Below are 16,180 nucleotides of genomic sequence, written 5' to 3'. Positions count from 1 at the left end.
CATATACAGCACTTTTAAATATGTCCACAAGTTCTTTGACATTCCTTCCTTAAAAAGAGTGTAATTCCCTTCCCCTCCTTGAATGTGGACCATGCTTGGTAATTTATTTCTTTTCTTTTCTTTTCTTTTCTTTTCTTTTTTTTTTTTTTGTAACTCATTTCTAATGACTATGGCAAAAGAGATACTATGGGACTTCCAAAGCCAGATCATAAAAAGAATACAGCCTCTACCTGGCTCTTTCTCTCTTTTGAACAGCTTACTCTGGGGGGAGCCAGCTACCATGTCACGAGAACACTCAGGCAGTGCTGTGGAGAGACTCACATGAAGAAGAACTAAGGCCTTGCACCAGCTTCAGAGACACCTGAGTGAGCCTCCTGAGAGGATCCCAGTCACGCCTTCGGATGACCCCAGCTGAGATCCGACCACAATCTGCCGAGAGACTCTGGGCCAGAACAGCCCAGCTAAACTACCCCTCAATTCCTGCTCCACACAAACTGTGAAAGGTAATATATAAATTCCTATCGTGGTTTTAAGCCACTAGATTTTGGAGTAATTTGCACACATTCTTAGATAAATAATTCACCAGGTAAATCAGGAAAAGGGAATGATAATAACCATTACTTAAGGATGTAGTTAGGGTACCTACTTTTTGTCTGGCCCACAGGTAAATGGGGAAGAAAAAAGAATTATATATCACGTAATAATGGAGACATATAAAGAAGGTGCCAATCTTCTTTAAACCCTATGATAAATAAATATTAGGAGGAACATGAAGGACATGATACACAGGTGGGTGGAGAACCTAATAATAGCTCACTCATCCCCACAGGATCTCAGTGTGGTAGAAAAGGCGCTGCCCCCTGGCCTGCCCCTCAGCAGGTGTAGGCAAGCCTTCCATACCCAGTACCGGGCTCAGCTGGAACCCAGGACCGGAGACCCAGACATAGACCCCAGTTCCATCACCAGTTTCGTTCCCAAGTCTTGGTTTGAGGACCCACATGTCATGGCGTATTCTTTCCTCCAGGGGGCAGAAGCAAACAGAGAAACACCAGACTCGAGGTGATTGTTTACTTCTCTCAGACTGCCTGCCTGCCCTCAAAACCCTCTCCTCACCAATAGATTTCCTCCCTCACCAAAGTCCCCGAAACAAAGCCATAGTCTGTCTTGCCAAACTGATGTGCAGGAGTCAGGGACAGAACAAGGGCTGTCCCGTGCCTTCTATCTCTTTCCCTTTTCTGGGTTCCCAGTGGGTTCTGGCGGGAGTGGGGGCTATCACAGCAGGGAGCAGGCAGCTGCATGGGGCCAGCAAAAGAGGAACCAGTCTTGGAATCCCAAGATCTAAGTTTAAATCCTGGCTCCTCTCCCTATCTGCTGGGTCTGAACCTTGCCTGGTCCTAGAAAAACTAACTTACGCCAAAAGAGGGACTAGGAAGGGGACAGGAATCTGACGTCTGGGGCAGAAAGTGCTTACCTTATAGAACAGGAGAAAGAAGAATAAAGAGGAGGTGAAGCCAAAAATGGGACAGTCCCCCAAAGCCAATAAAGACAGCAATTTGGAGGGACCTCAGACCAAGATGGAGCTGCCATTAAATATCCCTCTGGTAGCCCAGTCACCTCAGAAGACACAGCCTGAAGTCCTCATCGTCGAGATGTCCCGTAATGTCACATCTTTCCTCTATCTTAGAGGGAGGGTTGATGCTAGCTGGCATTTGCAACTTTCTTGCTTGGGACAGCAAGAACATGGACAGAGCCCAGTCTGATTTATAAGATCAACAGAGTAATGACAGTGGGAGTTTGGACAAACTAACTGTCTTAGTTTATTCATCTGTAATTACTGTGAGTACTACTAATGCCTATACCATGTTCTTCAAAAGGTGCCTGTGAGGATCCGTAAGATGTCTGTAAAGACACTTTGCCAACTATGGGTCCTTACTCAAATGTAAGATATTAATTTTAAAAAGAAAATGAAGACAGCCCCTCATGGAGCCTGCAGTGCATCTCTCTCATGGAAGTTTCTCCTCAGACAGGACCTCCACAGGGAAGTCTCTCTAGCCTACGCTGAAACGTTTGGGGAGCAGTTGGAGTCTGTGTCCCATTTATCACAGAAGCTGCCTTGTCATTTCCCTCAAATGGGGAAGAAAAACTTGGATGCTGAGTTTGGAAAATAAAACTTCAGTGACTGCAGAAGTCACACTTCTCCTTCCACCCTCCCTGGAAACCCCAGTCCTGACCCAACCCTATCTCCGTGAACCTCAACTTCCCAAAATGATGAGTTTTTGTGTGGCCTTGCAGTTAAGACAAGGGCTAGGGTCAGCACCAACCAAAAGGTTTGGGGGCTATTGAGATGAAATCCAAAAAAACTAAATACGGTAAAATGACACCATTCATTTAGAATTTGTTTTCATCTAAAATGAGTTCACACTGGGGTGCTGGTTGGCTCAGTCAACAGAGCATGTGATTTTGAGTTCAAAGCCCACCTGGGGTGTAGAGTTTACTTAAAAATAAAATCTTACGGGGCGCCTGGGTGGCTCAGTCGGTTAAACGTCTGCCTTTGGCTCCGGTCATGATCCCAGGGTCCTGGGATCGAGCCCCACATAGGGCTTTCTGCTCAGCAGGCAGCCTGCTTCCTTCCTCTCTGCCTGCCTCTCTGCTACTTGTGCTCTTTCTGTCAAATAAATAAATCAAATCTTTAAAAAAATAATAAATAAAATAAAAATCTTACGGGGTGCCTAAGTGGCTCAGTTGGTTGAGTGTCTGCCTTTGCCCTAGGTCATGATCTAAGGGTTCTGGGATGGAGCCCCACATCAGGCTCCTCACTGGCCGGCGGTCTATTTCTCCCTCTCCCTCTGACTGTTGCTCTCCGTGCTCGTGCTGTCTCTCTCTCTCTGTCAAATAAATGAATGAATAAAATCTTAAGAAAAAAATCTTAAAACAAAATAAAATTAAATGAGTTTGCATTAATCTTGACACAATCTATAAAAAGAAGTCCATTAAACCAATGTATAGAATAAGAAAGGCGGAGTGCCTCATCATTCCATTTATCACTACTTAATGAGTACCTTGTACGAGCCCAGTTCTAATTATAATAAAGCATACAAATGCGGGCACCTGGGTGGCTCAGTTGGTTAGGTCATGATCTCAGAGTCCTGGACCCAGAGTAGGGCTCCCTGCTCAGCAGGAAGCCTGCTTCTCCCTCTCCCTCTGCCTGCCACTCCCCCTGCTTGTGCTCTCTCGCTCTCTTTCCGTCAAATAAAGAAAATAACATCTTAAAAATAAAAAGGGCATACAAATGAGAGCCAAGTCGGGCAGGATATTCTTAGTGAGAAGGGGAGTTAAGTTTCTTTACAGGAGGACTGCTCAGTCTTTCAGACCAATATGCAAATCTCAAAGGAGGAACAAACTATTCATCATTTCTCAAATTATCTTGACCCCAAAACTCATGTTTTAAAAAGTTCCTCTTCCTATGTTGCAGAAACACTGTATTTCATGCTGGGAAATAAAGACGAGCCTATCAAGGAGCCTATCATCTGGTTGGGGAGCTTATAAATGGGCACAAAACAATGACTGGTATGTCACACAGTACAGTGGGGTTTTAGGTTAAAAAAAGCAGTCAGAGGAGGGATCATCAGTGCAGTCTGAGACACCTGGAGATGAGACTGCAGTAAAGATATTAATTTAGGTGAGGGCCCGACAAAACAGAAGAAAGGGGACACCTCCCCCCCCTCCAAGTAGGGGGATGATTATAAACAAGGACAGAATGAGTGAGTTAGGAAGTGGTGGTAGAGTCAGCTTTGTATAAGCCTGACTGACTTTGTATAAGTCTTTCATTTGTTTCCAGAGACCAATCAAGGCGTTTTAATGGACAACCCACATTCACTCAAAATTATAAACTACCTTTTCGATATCTTCTTTTTCAGTACAAATGGTTACTAGTCATTTCTTCTGGACTAGCTTTTCTTAGGAGAAAACAGTATCAATAATAAGCCTGTCTACTGCAGGTCAAAGAGGCTTGTAGCACACCTCAGGCAGCCCCAGAGCTCTCTTCCACGTATCCCCAAGTCCTTATCCACAATTCAGAAAAGCCAAAAGCTCTGGAAACATTAAGTTCTTTTCCGTGATTCATTTTGTGGCAAAACTTTTCCTGAACTGGTGAGAAGCTGTTGATAGCCTTTATTCCACTCAGTGTAACTATCCACTCATCTTGCTGTAGAAATGGTCATGTATGGGCTCTCAGACCTTTACAAGTATGAATTCATTCACTTCTCCCAAACTCCCCATGAGGTATCTCCTGTTAGTGAACTATTTTATAGAAGAGAAACTGAGTGGCGCCTGGGTGGTGCAGTCAGTTAAGTGTCCCACTCTTGGTTTCCACTCAAGTCATGATCTCATGGGTCATGATCTCATGGGGTCATGATCCCATGGGTCATGATCTCATGGGGTCATGATCCCATGGGTCATGATCTCATGGGTGATGGGATTAATCCCACAGGTCAGCCTCCACACTCAGAGGGAGTCTACTTAAAGATTCACTCCTTCCGACCCACACCCAACTTGTGCTCAAGCTCTCTCTCTCTTTCTCAAATTAATCTTTTTTTTTTAAAGATCTTATTTATTTATTTGACAGACAAAGATCACAAGTAGGCAGAGAGGCAGGTGGAGAGAGGAGGAAGCAGGCTCCCCGAGGAGCAGAGAGCCCGATGCGGGGCTCGATCCCAGGACCCTGGGATCATGACCCAAGCTGAAAGCAGAGGCTTTAACCCACTGAGCCACCCAGGCGCCCCTCAAATTAATCTTTTAAAGAAGAAGAAGACGACGAAGATGACGAAGAAGACAAAGAAGAAGAAGAAGAAGAGAAACTGAGGTTTCAGAGGCTAGGAAAATTGTCCAAGGTCGCAAGCTAGGATATGACAGAGTCATGAGTCAAAGCCACACAGTCATATTCCAGGACCCACCTGTGACTACTCTCCTAGTAATAGAGGAAAACATAAATATATATTCATTCCTGGTGCACAAGAGGCCTATAACTCAGCAAGGGATGTAGACACTGACACTGAGGTTTAGTCACAAATTCACAGCAGGTCATGGCGTTATGATCTCTTCATACAACAGATATACATCCTGCAGTTGGGAATTTTCTGCTAATGAATGAAACAAAACTGATTATAATAGAAAGTGAAAACAAATACTCTCTTTTAAAGCAGGAAGTTACTCACTGAGGAAATATTTTCTCATTCTTATACTGGTACTAATGGTTAAGAGAGAAAGGACACTTATCTATAGCCGAGGAGACAGCATGTCTCACATCTAACCAAAAATAGGACATGAGGAAAATGAGATCATATCTGAAATCCTGGGAAATTCAACCTAATATTTGCTAATTTGACCTTCTCTTAGATTCTCTTCCCATAGAACTCACCATGGTAACATTTTCAGTGAGCCTAAAAGACAGCTCTGACTCATTCCAAGAATTCTGAAAAGCAGGAAACCTGTGGAAATGTGCTAATCAACCCTTCTGAGGGAGAGATAAATAATTAAACGTGTTCTTTCACAATGAGATTCTTATTCTCTCTGACGCTCCCCTGTGCCTGCTCCAGTTTGACTAGGACATCAACAGCTGAGCAAGAGAACCAGTTCTGATCCCAACGAGAGAAACGCACAAGTAGCACAGACCAAGGCCGACCAACCAAGGCCAGGGAGAAAGAACTAAGTAAGGAACACACTGCCTCTAAGTGAACACCCATGTCTAATATTTTTTTATTTTTCTCCAGAAAAGCTCTCATAATCTAGTTGCATGACGTGCTGGGACATCTGATAACACTGGGACCAGAAAGCCTTCCATTTTAAACCCCCACTCTGGATGCCAGGACTCCTCCCGGCCGCAGCATCCAGCATGAAAAAGCAAGACGGAAGCTCCCCAGCTTTCAGCCAATCACACCTTTGTACCAGAGACAATGCCATGTGCTCCCCAAATCCCTTCCTTTCCTTCCTGGCACACAACCAGGCTGAGTTCCTTGTCTCCTGTAGTCAGGTGAGGGCCCACAAGGGAGTTCGACTGATGGATTGTTGAGTGGGAATGAGGCACCACACCTTCAGGACCGGTCCCTAAACTCTCTGGGGAGACCCTCCATGTGCTTCCTTCATCCACCACCCAGACCCAGAGAGTCCTGTGCAAAACCCCAAGGCTTTAGATGATGATGTCACTGAAGGATCCCATGGAATGAAGCTCACTCCAGCCCGATCCAGGCTGTGACATGACTGAGAAAGCACCCCTCGCCATGGAAGCCACAGACTTCTGCTGCGGTTTGCTGTGAACAGCTTGTCTGGGCCGTGACCTCACTGTGGGCCTTCAGGTAACCCGCAGCTTCCATACCTACCTGCGTCGTTGCCAATGCAATCAATTATCAGGCAGATTCCCAGGGGTTTGCTCTGCATCCTGTATCTCTCCTCTGGAATGTGCTGGAAAGGAAAGCAGGGATGGTTAAAAACTCTGGACACTGCTCTGTTTCCACAAGGTCCCACACGCATACCATCTTTTCTTTTGGATTTCCTCAAACGTCCTGTTGCCAGGTGAGTCATTCAACAGACACAGCCTGAAGTCACCACAGCTGACGTTTCCCATTAATTTCACATTTTTTTCTCTATTTAGGTAATGTGCCGAAGACAAGCTGTCTCAGTTTTTAATTTTAATGAAAATCACAGTCTCTTTGCACACGACTGAGCTCGGCAGGATGAAGACAATTTAAAGCTGAGAGAAAGGATGGGTCATACGTTTCCACAGTAACTTGAGGTTATACAAGTGGTATCTTTCCAAACCAGTACAAAAGGAGGCCTTCTACGGGCTCCTTATGAAGAAGGCTTTCAGCCTTTAAAAAAGAAGCCAGACCAGGTCGAGTTTCAGTGTCACTGGTTACTAATAAATTCAGCAATCACTCAGCTAAGAGGAGAACTGCCACTCTGGAATTTCCCCACATTCCAAAGTTCACGAACGCAATCCACATCAACATTTTTCTCTTTGCTCTATCCAGGCTTCTCCCTTAGGAGGAAGAGTTCCCAGGAGAGTCCCCAGGAGAACGGCACTTGAAGCGTCCTCCTCTTGTCCCAAAGAATTATTAACGGACAGATTATCTTAAAGAAACCAGCGTTCTGCACAGATACTGTGCATACAATACAATACCAAATCAGATAATTTATTCTGTACCCGCGGTAGAAATGCTTCTGACTCCTGGATGGACGCCTTCACTGATTCTCCTGGGGGATGAGAGAGAAATCACTTACAAAGCTGAAGGAGAACTGAGCCCACTCCCATGCTATCTGGGTTCCTCAATTTCTCAGCTGTTCTCTTCCCTTATTTTCTTCCCCTTACTGTTTCTTCTTTGCTCAGCTCTACTCAGCCCCAAGGTTCCAAACTCACACCGAAGAATGTAACAGATAAGAAAATACAGGGGGTAGGTAGAAAAACTGCTTAAATAGCAAGGGGAAACAAAAGGTTCTCCCTTGCCTTTCTCCAGAAGAGGGCCAGGTGACTGATGAATTTTTAAAGGGATAGGGAGACTCCAATAACCTCACAACCCGACAATATCAATAGCTTTCTTCCCTGTGCTGAAACAGTGGGCATCGCCTACAGGGGACAGCCTTTGGGACTACTGAGTGGGAAAACTGTGCTTGTGTTTGTCACTCATGCAACAGATGGCTGTGTTTTCTTAGTCCAGTGATATTGAAAAGTCATAAACTAAAATGGCAATGGCAAGATAGAGGACAGTGAGCCAAGCAAATGTAGATAAGCCTAAAGCTGATAATATAAGGCAGAAAATGACTTCATTCGCTCAGAGAGGTGGAGAAGCCACTAGTTTTGAAGTCATGAATGTCTGCCTCAAACCCTAGCAGTATCACTGGGGAGCTCTGTGATCTCGGGCAAGGTTCCTCCTAAAATCTCAGGGTGTTTCACTTCGTTTTTAAATCCCTAAGATGAACATACCAACATCTACCTTATAAGACTGTTACCAAAATGAGACCATCTAAAGACAAGCAAAGAAAATGTCAGTATTTTCAAAGTTTGGGGGAAATGAGTACTTTCAAGTGTGTAAGTTGAGATAGTCTTTTTGGGGCACCTGGCTGGCTCAGTCGGTAGAGCACGTGACTCTTGTATCTTGGCGTTGTAAATTCAAGCTCCACATCAGATATAGAGATTACTTCCAAAAAAATAAAATATTTTTAAAAAGAAAGTCTTTTCATTTATTTATTTTTTTTACGATTTTTATCTATTTATTTATTTGAGAGAGAGAGAGAGAGCACGCACAAGTAGGCAGAGCAGCAGGTGAAGGGAGAGGGAGAAACAGGCTCTCCACTGAGCAGGGAGCCTGATGCGGGACTTGATCTCAGGACCCTGGAATCATGACCTGAGCCGAAGGCAGACGCTTAACCGACTGAGCCACCCAGGCACCCCAAGAAACGGTCTTTTTAAAAGACAACTGGCAATACCTTTTAAACCAACATTCTGCTTCTAGAAATTTATCCTAAGGAAATAATAGAGCAAGTATGCAAAAATATCTACCGAGTAATCGTTCATAATGGCCTCAAACTAGAAAAATACTTAAAAATCCATCAACATGAGATGGACTAAATAAATCATGGTACGTATGATGGACACTATTCATGTTAGGAAGGATAAGAAAGATCTTTATGTATTTGACATGAAAAGACGCAGGATATAGTAAGTGAAAACGGATTACTGAATAACATGGATAATACTAATCCCACGTACTTAAAAATACATGTGTGTGCAAATGCTTACACATATGTATGCTTAAAAATAAGAGTCTAGAGATATATAAATCAAATGTTAAAAGCGGTCATCTGATACTTGGGATTAAAAGGAAATTTCTCTTTTTCATTTTGTATTTAAGCAATCAGGGATTAAAAGAATAAAAAATAAACTGAAATATGCCCATCTAGGGTTAAGGCACTTAGTAAGAGCTTAATAAATTATGGTCATCATCATCATCATCCAATCCAGATCTATTTGCAAGTCTAAATTAATATGAACGCTTTTTTCTTCACTAGCAAATAAACCAGATCCAGTCAAAAGCCGGTCCCTAGCTCTCTGAAGGACCACCAGGGGCGCTGGGAGCCTCGCCCATCTCACCTGTGTCATTACTTTTTTTTTTAATTTAAGTTTAATTAGCCAACATAGAGTACATTGTTAGTTTCAGACGTAGAGTTCAGTAATTCATCCGTCGCCTATAACGCCCAGTCTTATTACAATGAAGGAGAAGCCTGCATCAGGGTGCACTACGGGAAGAACACCAATTTATTTTTCATTCCTGTCCAAATCTACCAGGTCTCCTGCTTTCCTTTTAAACAGCTTTAGGAATGCTAATTCTTGCCACCTCACCAGTGTTTTGAGAAACATGCTGTCACTTCAGGAATAAATTCACTTCTCCGTAGCTTTTGCTGGAGAGCAGAGTATTAGGTGGGGAATGACAGGCATGAGCAGTACCATCTGGTGAATCTGGGCGAACTTCTCAGTTTCTAGATGCAGGCAGACAGCATGGAGGCTGACTCAGAAGATTTTGGCAAGGGGCCTGCCACACAAAGAAGGTTTCCATCAGGCCACTGCTCTGCTGGAACATTCGAGATCGCCATTGCACAAGGGACAAATTCCAAGCTCCTTGGGAAAGACTGAGCCCTCCTTTCCCTGCCTCCTGGAGTTCTGAAGCACAGTCAGCAACAATACAGTGTGAGAGACCGAGTCTCAGCCTTCACTTCAGGGAGGCCTCAAGTCACGCAAAAGAAATACACCTTTTAAAAATGATGTTATGGGGGGCGCCTGGGTGGCTCAGTGGGTTGAGCCGCTGCCTTTGGCTCGGGTCATGATCCCAGGGTCCTGGGATCGAGTCCCGCATCGGGCTCTCTGCTCAGCGAGAAGCCTGCTTCCCTCTCTCTCTGCCTGCCTCTCTGTCTACTTGTGATCTCTCTCTGTCGAATAAATAAATAAAATCTTTTAAAAAAAATAAATAAAAATAAATAAAAAAAATAAAAATGATGTTATGGGATCAAGTGATGATATTTAAGAGAGAAGACAGAGATCGTATGGGTTGAAATGACTAGTTTTTTACTGTATTTTTTGTTTCTTCTTAGGAGTAGAAGGATGTCATCTGTAGAGTATCTAGATTTATTAAATGAGCTATAAAACAGAGACACCTGGGTGGCTCATTTGATTAAGCATCTGCTTTCAGCTTAGGTCATGATCCCAGGGTCATGGGATCAAGTCCTGCATCGGGTTCTCCGATCAACGGGACGTCTGTTTCTCTCTCTGCCTTCCACTTCTCCTGCTTGAATTCTCTCTGACAAGTAAATATATAATTTCTTTTTTTTAAAAACTGAGTTAGGGGCGCCTGGGTGGCTCAGGTGGTTAAGCAACTGCCTTCAGCTCAGGTCATGATCCCAGAGTCCCAGGATCGAGTCCCGCATCAGGCTCCCTGCTCCATGGGGAGTCTGCTTCTCCCTCTGACCTTCTCCCCTCTCATGCTCTCACTCTCTCTCTCTCAAATAAATAAATAAAATCTTAAAAATATATATATAAAAAAACTGAGCTATAAAACAATATCCTAGTAACATTCCTTCTTCCTGCTGCCAGATATGTGATTTAACATGGTTCGTTATCATGGCTAGATTAATGTTTAACATAGCCTGGTTATAGTTCCATTTCAGGAATAAATAGCACATCTCTTAAAAATATAGCGAAGATGATGAAGCTGTTGGAGTAGGAGGTATTTACATTCAAATAAGCTAATTCATTAAATAATTAGAAATGCCAATGGCTACATTTTAAGAATTTAACTGCTATCTACTTTGAGAGTTTAATCAGAATATGTAGATAAAGGAAATGTTCAACCCCAAAAATGCAACAATTTGTACTTGAGTTATCAAGCATTTATAAAGAATGAATGAATATAAAGAGGGGCGCCTGGGTGGCTCAGTAGGTTAAGCCTCTGCCTTTGGCTCAGCTCATGATCTCAGTGTTGGGCTCTCTGCTCAGCGGGAAACCTGCTTCCCCCTCTCTCTCTGCCTGCTTCTCTGCCTACTTGTGATCTCTCTCTCCCTCTGTCAAATAGGTGAATAAAATCTTAAAAAAAAAAAAAAGAATGAATATAAAGAAAAATTGGCCTTACTTTGAAAGTCAAGTTGTCCCACATTGAATCTTTGTTCTTTACTTCTCCCATTCTGGAGCTTCAAATATAAAGAATAAGGTCACATCCCCTGTTAGTTTTTTTCAGAGTCACTTTATATCACACCTCTTTAAATATCTCCATAGAATTCTTACCCAGGAAAAAAATAAAATTATCACATTCACAGTTAAATTTTCTAAAGAAGAGCTAGAACAGTTAACTCCATAAATCCTGTATTCTATTGCCAAAGAACAAGGCAACTCTTTCTTTTAAAAAACGAAAATACAGTGAACATGCAGCATGCTAAATTAGCTTATTAGAATGTTTTAAAATAGCTCAATAAAGTGCGATGTTATGATATTGTAGAACAGCTTCTAGTTAGAACAAGCTGTTGGAACATCAGACTGACATTCTACCTGACCCTTTAACACAGAGGCAATGTATGGTATGATTAAGAATGGGAGTTCTGAAGTGTTGGTGAGGATGTGGAGAAAAAGGAACCCTCAGGCATTGCTGGTGGGAATGTAAATTTGTTTAAATACTGTGGAAAACAGTATGGAGGAATTTCCTCAAAAAGTTAAAAATAGGAATACTATTTAATTTAATAATTCCATGGCTGGGTACTTATCCAAAGAATACAAAACACTAATTCAAAAAGATACATGTACCCCATGTTCATTGTAGCATTACTGACAAAACCCAAGACACAGAAGCAACCTAAGTAAGTATCTATCAGTAAAGAACACATAGGAAAAATATACACATATATACACACACCATAAATATGTAATATATTATAGATATTGAAATAATTACATATGGAGTAGTATATATATGTAATGGAATATTACACAGCCACAAAAAGGATGAGTCTGTACCATTTGTGACAACATGGATGGACTAGAAAGTATTATGCTAAGTGAAATAAATAAGACTGAGAAAGACAAATACCTTAATATGTGGAAACTTAAAAAAAATGAATAAACAAACAAAAAGCAGAATCAGACCTATAACTATATAGAACAAACTGATGGTTGCCAGAGGGGCGGGGGGTGGGAGGATGGGCAGAATGGTTGAAGGCTTCCAGCTACGGAGTGAATAAGTCACAGGAATAAAAAGCACAGCCCAAGAATATAGTCAATAATATTAGCTTATATGGTGACAGATGGTTGTAGCTACACTTGTGATAACATAATGTATAAATTTGTCAAATCACTATGCTGTACACCTGAAACTAAGGTAACATTTTGTGACAACTATACTAAAAAAAAAAAAAAAAAAAAAAAAAAAAAAGAAAAGAAAAGAAAAAAGACAGTGGGGAGTTCTAGACCAGACAAACCTGGCTATGTCTAGACCAGACAAACCTGTATGCTTGAGCAAGTTATCTAACCTCCATGTCTGTTTCTTTATCTTCAAAATGAGGATAATAATAGCCATCTTATAATATTTTGTGAAGATTAAATGTACACAAAGCACTTACCACAGTTCTAGCTATTGTTTTTCTGTAATGTCTAGTTATTGGGTTTCTTTAATGCCTAGCTGCACATAAGCCACATGTGGGCTTGGCTCTTAAAAATCCGCTACCAAAAAAAAAAAAAAAAAAAAAAAATCAGATACCAAAAATAAAAACAGATATCCAAAAAAAAAAAAAAAAATCAGATACAAAAAAAAAAAAAAATCAACTACAATTCTGAGGACTAGAATGAAATTAATCAGAAAATGAAATATTGAACCGACCCTTTCTCTTCTCAGATGACAGGTCCTTTGTAAGGTACATGTACCACATACTGCCAACCATCTGATAGGTTCAGCTTTCAAATGACAGTTCTCCTCTGAAGCTACCCTAGCCAAAAGAGAGAAGTATACTATTCATTAAGCTGTGTCTGCAGCTGTCTTTGTGTCTAAATGAAAGAAAAACATGTAAGTTGCTTTTTATCACTAATCACAAGTGACTTAGCCAGAAGCCGACAGTACTATACAGAATTTGGAACCCCACGTGGATGTGCATTCACATGAACATAGCTACTAAAGAAATACAACATCGAATCAAAGCTCGATTTAAAAAGCATCGTGTTGCAGAGTGACGCAACTTTCTTATTCTATAATATGTTGTATCGTGTGTCATTTAATGCCCCTGCAATTTTTAAGGCACTTTGCATTCTTGTATGCACCTCCTAATTTTATGAGAAATTCACTGAATCCATATGCCACAGTGCCTGCAGACTAAGCAAATTAATGACCAGGGTCATCCATCAATAGAGCAAATTAAAGGAGAAATTTAAATACAGAACACTTAGGTTCCCAATAGGCTACATAGACAGTGAATATAATTACTTTCATCAACAAAATTGGAAGGCAGTAGTAAAAATATGTCAAGCTTTTAACCCAGAGTGGCAGTATAATTTGTATCAGATATAAGCTAGTAGAAAAAGCTCAGAAAATCTGGATCTTGAATCCTAAACCTATTTTGTTTCACGACTTGGTATCACAGAGATTCAGAAGGACAAAAAGGAAGTATATTTGATTCTTAAAAAAAAAAAAATGAAACTTAAGTTATGGCATGACTGGCACGTAGGTGATTAAACTCAGCATGGTATAGAGGGAAGAACATAGGCTGGGCTCAGTTCTGGTGGTCCACAGAGGTGGGCAATCACCTAATGCACTTTAGGCTTAAATTTCCTTTTTTGTTCGATGAGGGGGTTGGACAGTATAATCCTCAATACCCAATTAGCTCTGAAATTCTAGTGCTCAGCGTTATCTCACAGCTCACATTCTTCATGGAACTATTTCTATTACAGGGGTAGTTAATGTTTTCCTCACACATGTTTATGAGAGCTTTTATAATTTAACCATGAACTTGCACTGTGACCTAAGACCTAACTACAAATTCCACAAATCTTTATGAGGATGAGTCTATCCTACTAGGATTAACTTCTCAAGATAAAAAACTAACCAAGGATAATTATGAGAATATACTGCACCATTTAATAACACAACAGCCTGAAGTTACTATGTGATATTTACGGTCACAAATCAATTACTCAGTAATAGAACTCAGTAACAAAAACATTTCTGCTGAAATTGTTAAAATAAGCCCAATAATAAGCAAATGCACAGAGAGGTAAATATGAGGATATTTATTTTGAATCACTGCAGTAACAAAAGGTTGGAAATGATCTAAATATACACACCCAAGAAAGGGCTATATACATATATGGCTACAGACATATCAGAAAGTAGATCCATATGAATGCATTAAAAACAATGGCCAAATAGAGGGGGTCCCAAATGGTTCATTCATATGGAACAATTTCCAAGAATTCTCAGCGCAGGATAATGGGCACAGTGTTCTCCCATTTGCACAAAAAGAAAAAAAAAAGTGAAAGATGGCATGCGTAGACTATTTCTGGAGGTTTACAGAAGAAAGTGGTTCACCACAGCGGTCTCTGGGGAAAGGAACTGGGATAAGAGAAAACATACTTTAAGAATCCTTTTAATACATCTTGAAATTTTTGTTCATGAGAATGTGCTACTTACTTATATTTAAAAAGCTAAATTTTCTAAAGAACTAATGAACAATGATCACAAATGTTCAGCTGTATATGTGTAGGTATACACACATGCATCGAAAAAAGACTAGAAGGACATCTGCCAAGATATTAACAGTGATTATCTTTAGTTAGTAGGATAGAAGTGATTTATTTTCCATCTCTTCTATTTCTCTGCATTTTCCAAATTCTCTCAATGAACACAGGTTGGCTTTGTAATCATAAGAAGGTACACATATTTTTTTTAATGTATTTTTCTACCACATTTTTTTCAGACATTAAATGAAGTACATGCTATGAGAACATGCGTACTTTTATCAGCATTCTGAAACCGTTTCTGGAATTCCGTACATTTGCTCCAGACTCACCCTTAAGTTACATGAAGGATCCTTAAGACTCAAATTTGGGAATGATGCCTGGAGTGCATTTGTATAACATGTTTCAGGTCCCTGAGCTGTAAGCAGAAGAGAGGTATTAACTTAAGATGTGTAAGTTATTGTCAAAGGACTATTCAACAATGGCTCAGTTCAGTCCATCATCCATCTTTCAGAATACCCTGAACTTTATCTAACTACCTTACCAAATTCAAAAGATCAGATCACATGATTCCCCCACTGTCATTAAGAAAGGACTAGAAATGCTACACCAACCCTTGATCTTTTATTGGTTGCCTGGGGGGGAGGGGACGTCTGTAGATCCCTGGGTCTCAGCTATGCCCTTGAGGCCGTGACCCTATGGTGGGAGTAGACTGCTAACAGAGCCCACGGGGGAGGCTGAGTCTAAAAGACAATGGGGGAGGGGTGGCATGAGAAAGCAGGCCACTGTAAGTCTGGTCCCATTTGTGGAGGGAACTTTAGCTAGGGGATCCCAAGGGACAGGATGCCACCCGGAGTTGAATGGGGGTCAGGCCCAACACTGGAACAAGACAGCAGGGCTTGGCACGCACTCGGAAGCCCTCCATGTCCACGATGCTGCCAGCCTGCTCAGAAAATGAGACTCCTTCCTGAAGGCCAGAAAGTTAAGAACTTATTGGCAGCGTTCCGCGGAGGGCTGAGACTCTGCGATCGTGGGTATGGGCTGATGAAGTCAGCAGATCTGGGATAAGAAAGCTAGAAAGGGGTGTGATCTCTAGCCACAGACTAATGGAGGCTGTCGACACTCAGGTTCTGCTCCCTTCATCCCACAAACAAATGAGTCTTTGCCAACCAAACCTCAGACGCACAGGGTACTTTCCTTAGGCCGCAGAGAGGCCAAAATCCTACTCACCTGACTGCTTGTATTTCTGGATTTTTGTCTTCAGGTCTACTCTGTGGATGTTCTTCAGGCATTTTTCTAATAAATCCAACTGATCGGGAGCAATCAGATTTAGTTTCTCTAATTCGATCACGAGATCTAGGAAACTCTGAGAGAACAACCAACAAGAAACAAATGTCAGGAAGGCAGACTCTGAAGCCCCAAGTGCAA

General features: G+C 41.6%; 1 protein-coding gene across 14 annotated transcripts in view; it reads right to left on the bottom strand.

Annotated features, from left to right (window-relative positions):
- Positions 1-16,180, bottom strand: part of CFLAR (CASP8 and FADD like apoptosis regulator) — a 61,718-nt gene that overhangs the window by 19,720 nt on the left and 25,818 nt on the right. For 13 of the 14 annotated variants that reach the window (XR_007125764.1, XM_047720742.1, XM_047720737.1 and 10 more), the window contains 5 exons: positions 15,983-16,118; positions 15,085-15,170; positions 11,172-11,229; positions 7,199-7,248; positions 6,375-6,456 (listed from right to left, as the gene is read on the bottom strand). Coding sequence is in view for 13 of the 14 variants with exons in the window: in XM_047720742.1 (XP_047576698.1) it covers positions 6,375-6,456; positions 7,199-7,248; positions 11,172-11,229; positions 15,085-15,170; positions 15,983-16,118 (412 nt within the window). In the remaining variant the exon portion in view is untranslated. Of the gene's footprint in view, positions 1-6,374; positions 6,457-7,198; positions 7,249-11,171; positions 11,230-12,905; positions 12,945-15,084; positions 15,171-15,982; positions 16,119-16,180 lie in introns of those variants that run through there. The other variant, XM_047720744.1, reaches the window with a different exon arrangement.

This window comes from Lutra lutra, chromosome 3, assembly GCF_902655055.1.
Source record: "Lutra lutra chromosome 3, mLutLut1.2, whole genome shotgun sequence".
NCBI lineage: Eukaryota > Metazoa > Chordata > Mammalia > Carnivora > Mustelidae > Lutra > Lutra lutra.
The sequence above is the reverse complement of the archived record's forward strand: the minus strand, read 5'-3'. Positions and strand labels throughout refer to the sequence as shown.